Source organism: Nansenia antarctica (genome assembly GCF_963989245.1).
Source record: "Nansenia antarctica genome assembly, chromosome: 10".
In the NCBI taxonomy this organism is placed as follows: Eukaryota; Metazoa; Chordata; class Actinopteri; order Argentiniformes; family Microstomatidae; genus Nansenia; species Nansenia antarctica.
The window spans coordinates 6,825,663-6,829,834 of NC_137680.1; the positions used below are offsets into that span (position 1 = coordinate 6,825,663).

The window sequence follows — 4,172 nt, forward strand, 5'->3', positions numbered from 1 at the left end:
AGTGTCAGCCAGCGCTCAGTCTAAAGGAGGAGACATTTGGAAGATTTCTTCTCAGTGGTGGTGGTGATTTTGACCTCGCGACCTGTGAGGCCCTGTAGAGAGAGAAAACACACAGAAAACACACGGGAAATAATGGTTAAGAGTTTAAACTCATGTAATGTATATCTACATCAAAATAAATCAAATTATCATGACTGACTGACTCACTGGTTTCTTGCTGGACTTCAGGAGAATGTCTCGAGCCAAAGACATGAACGCCTACAAATGAGAGAGAGACAGACAGAGAGAAAGAGAGAGAGGGGGAGAGGGTGGGGGGGGAGAGAGAGAGAGGGGGGGGGGAGAGAGAGAGAGAGAGAGAGAGGGGGAGAGGGTGGGGGGGGGGGAGAGAGAGAGAGAGAGGGAGAGAGAGAGACAGGGGGAGAGGGTGGGAGGGTGGGGGGGTGGGGGGAGAGAGAGGGAGAGAGAGAGATGGTGGACGGAGGGAGGTGTGTGTGTGAATAGGGAGGTATGGTCATGTTAGTTAGGCATGTCTAGCTTGTATGACAGTTTCTGTCGGATTGTGACCAAGGACACGATACATAATGGACTTCCTGGACTCAGTTTTGTGTTTGTTGCTGTTGGTTTGTATAATAAATAGAAAGTAAAGACATCTCTCACCTCATCAACGTTGATGCTTGCCTTTGCGCTTGTTTCAAAGAACCTAATCCCATGATCCTTTGCCAACTATCAACAAAAGAACGCAGGCGTGATTACAGCAGGACGAGGTCTGATACCTACTTTTCCTTGAGCTAATCATAAGTTGTTTAAGAAAAGATGAAGAGAAGGACAGTTTAAAAAAATAAAAAGTAGTATTTCCATATATATATATTATATAATAGAATCTCACCTTCTCGCCTGTTTCCTTGGTTATTTTCCTCTTGGCTTCAATGTCACATTTGTTACCTAGCAACATCCGGCTGACTCCTGCTGATGCATTCTGGGGGATTGAGAGGGGGAGTTACGATTGTTTAGGGCCCTGTTGCAATACTAAAAGAAATGTTAAAAATAAGCTAATTTGTGTCTTTGACAAAATCACAGATGTCTGTTGGTGTAACTGGTGATTGGTCAAGGGTGTTAACTTGCTTTCACTTATCTAATCTGATATAGTGATTAAATTGAGGAAGCAAAGAGGGAAGGGTAGGCCTTTGTCTAAACAGATAGATAATAACTTCCTCTACAGATAGATAATACACCCCTCCCCTCCCAGCTCCCACCCCAGCCCCCCACCACTCATCTCTAGAGCTCATTCTAAGCATCAGTATTAGATCAATATCACAAACAAAAAAATAAATTTTTTAACTGAACTCCAAAGTCTGACATTCTATTTTGTTTATGGCTACATGAAGCCAATGGTGGTGTAGTTGTGTAACCAGGCCAGTTTTCCTGGTAGAAGCCATAACATAACAACCGCCATAACAACATTATAATGGCAATTAAAATCATCTCCTCTCCTCAAACCATCGCTATGGTTTGCTCTTTTGAGAATCCTTGACGGCAGAGTCACTACCCATCTTCCGTCGTACACTGAAGACCCATCTCTTCAGGTTACATCTTAACTGCTCCTCCTGAGACATCTTCTGACCCTCACCACTACGTCTCCTAAAGACACCCGCTTTCCCCTCTTCTGTGTCCCTAAGAACTTCTATTGCCCCCCTTGTACTGGTTCTCAGTTTCTCCAGTAAAAAAAAAAAAAGTTTTAGTAGAAGGCGATAGGGAGAAGGTTTTTCCTTCTATCAGTGGCCCCGGGCCCGAGCTAGATTACTCTTCCTGCAACGAATGGTGGATTGCTGATTCACATGCTTGGTATTCAAATGTATTGATTGTAAGTCGCTTTGGAATAAGGCGTCTGCTAAATGCCAAAAATGTAAATGTAAATGAGAATCCAGGTGTGGATTCTTTCTGGCCAAACCATGTCTTTTCCATCATGCTTTTACAAATGTCAAATGATATTCTACATGTTTATTGTATCACTCTCACCTCTTTGATGCTCTTCATCCAGTTTTGAATGTTCTCATACGACTTCTCGTCTGTGATGTCATATACCAGGATGATGCCCTGAGAGAGAGAGAGAGAGAGAGAGAGAGAGAGAGAGAGAGAGAGAGAGAGAGAGAGAGAGAGAGAGAGCGAGAGAGAGGAATCATGGAAGCTAGAGTCAGTCAGATCACATTGGAGCATTAGTTTGAAATGGAATGCGCGTTCTACTTCTTCTATGTGAGAGACTCACCATGGCTCCTCTGTAGTAAGCTGTAGTGATGGTCTTAAACCTCTCCTGCCCTGCTGTGTCCCTGCACAAAACACAGAGAAACAATCGCTCATGTGTTCAGTACGATACCACGACAGAGATACAACCATATTCTAATTTGATATGTGTATGTGTGTTTCATGTTTCATCTTTAAAGAGAGACCATGTCTAATGTCTAACGTTCACAGAAAAACACTTTTCTGTTTTATGCCGAGCCAGGTCAACAAACTCTTTATGGCTGAAACAGCATTTATGTCACTGGCTTTATGAAACTCTTAGCTGGCACTAGTAAAGAGGAGGTGAAGCCCTAAGTCAAGGGCTCTAAAACAGTACATAGAATGTCAGTGCTATTTGTTAGTTAAAGCTATTGCATAGTGGCATAGTTGGATACATGCAATCCAACAGTTAAAATAGAAGTCTCTCATATGCCATGTATTACACAATGACTTTGTTGTGGACATGGGGAGTGACATTGGATAGTAAACCCTGTCATAAAGTCTTGTTAGGAGAACAGGGAGGGAGTATCTATTTGTGTTTAGCAAAACACAAAACAACACAAATAGCACAGGAGCTGGAAAAACGACCCCAAAGGCCAAAACAATATCGGCTCAATGTTTTCTGCTCCCCAAAACAATAAAAGTGTGTTATTGAGCATGCAGGGCAGAGCTGTGAATGATCGATAAGCTTGTGGTACTCCCTGCCAGGCCTGACTTCTCTTACCACACTTGTAGTTTGACTTTCTTTCCCTCCACGTCAATAGTCTTCACTTTAAAGTCGATGCCTGCCAGAATGATGGGATGGGACAGGACAGAGGGAGGGGGTCAACAGGAAGGGAGGGGAGGACAATGAGTTAAATTCCTTCCCTCACACTCACACTCACACAAACACACACTCACACACACACACACACACACACACACACACACACACACACACACACACACACACACACACACACACACACACACACACACACACACACACACACACACACACACACACACACACACACAGCTCTGGCAGAGCAGCAAATATAGGTCATGCCAATTAAAGCCTTTTGCCATGAACAGAGGGGGTATGTGGCATTCTTAACAATGTAACACTTTCAGTTAACTACCGGTACATGCTGTTGTCTGTTTATCTTTACAGACACATTTAAACACGTACACACACACACACACACACACACACACACACACACACACACACACACACAGTCTGGATTTGTTTTTGTCTGGGTTTCCTGCAGGACAGAGACGGGCAAAGAGAGAAGGGGGCGGGGGAGAGGGTGGCAGAGAAGGGGGGCGTCTTCTGCAAGCTGTGCATGTCAGGGGAGGCCAACCATTCTTCTGGAATGGAGAGATTGCAAAAGAGATAGACGAATGGGGGTGGGTGGAGCTTCTGGGTGAGGAGGAGGGAGAGGAGAGAAGATGGGGGAGATGGGGGAGAGGAGAGGCACACAGCCACAATATTATATAGGTGACTAAACTGTCCCACAGGGTGTCAGATTGAGATAGGAAGGAGCTCTACAGAGAGACCGCAGTGAGACAGTGACAGAACACCTAAACTAGTACAGACATGAACGGAGCAACACTGGAAATGCACTGAAATGCACTATTATAGAACCTGTCTGAGTGAGGGTCGTAGATGGGAAATGTAGGCTTTAAGCAATATCAAAATAGGCCAGAAGGAAGCTAAATATTTTTTGGGACTGATTACAAAGTAGAATTTACTGCAACAGAGTTGATAGATTGTAAAAGTACATACCAATGGTTGATATGTATGTTGAGTTGAAGTTGTCCTCGGCAAACCGAATGATCAGACATGTTTTCCCCACTCCACTGTCTCCGATGAGTAATAGTTTGAAAAGGAAGTCATACTTCTTCGCCAT

The 4,172-nt window shown here is 44.0% G+C and overlaps 1 protein-coding gene across 1 annotated transcript; it reads right to left on the reverse strand.

Moving 5' to 3' along the window:
• On the reverse strand, positions 1-4,172 carry rab13 (RAB13, member RAS oncogene family; the record flags this gene model as incomplete). Its single annotated transcript, XM_080540299.1, has 8 exons — positions 1-92; positions 208-258; positions 658-723; positions 887-976; positions 2,017-2,094; positions 2,264-2,324; positions 3,002-3,062; positions 4,049-4,172. The coding sequence occupies 8 exons, from the start codon at positions 4,170-4,172 to the stop codon at positions 21-23; spliced, it is 603 nt and encodes a 200-aa protein (XP_080396425.1). The 3' UTR covers positions 1-20.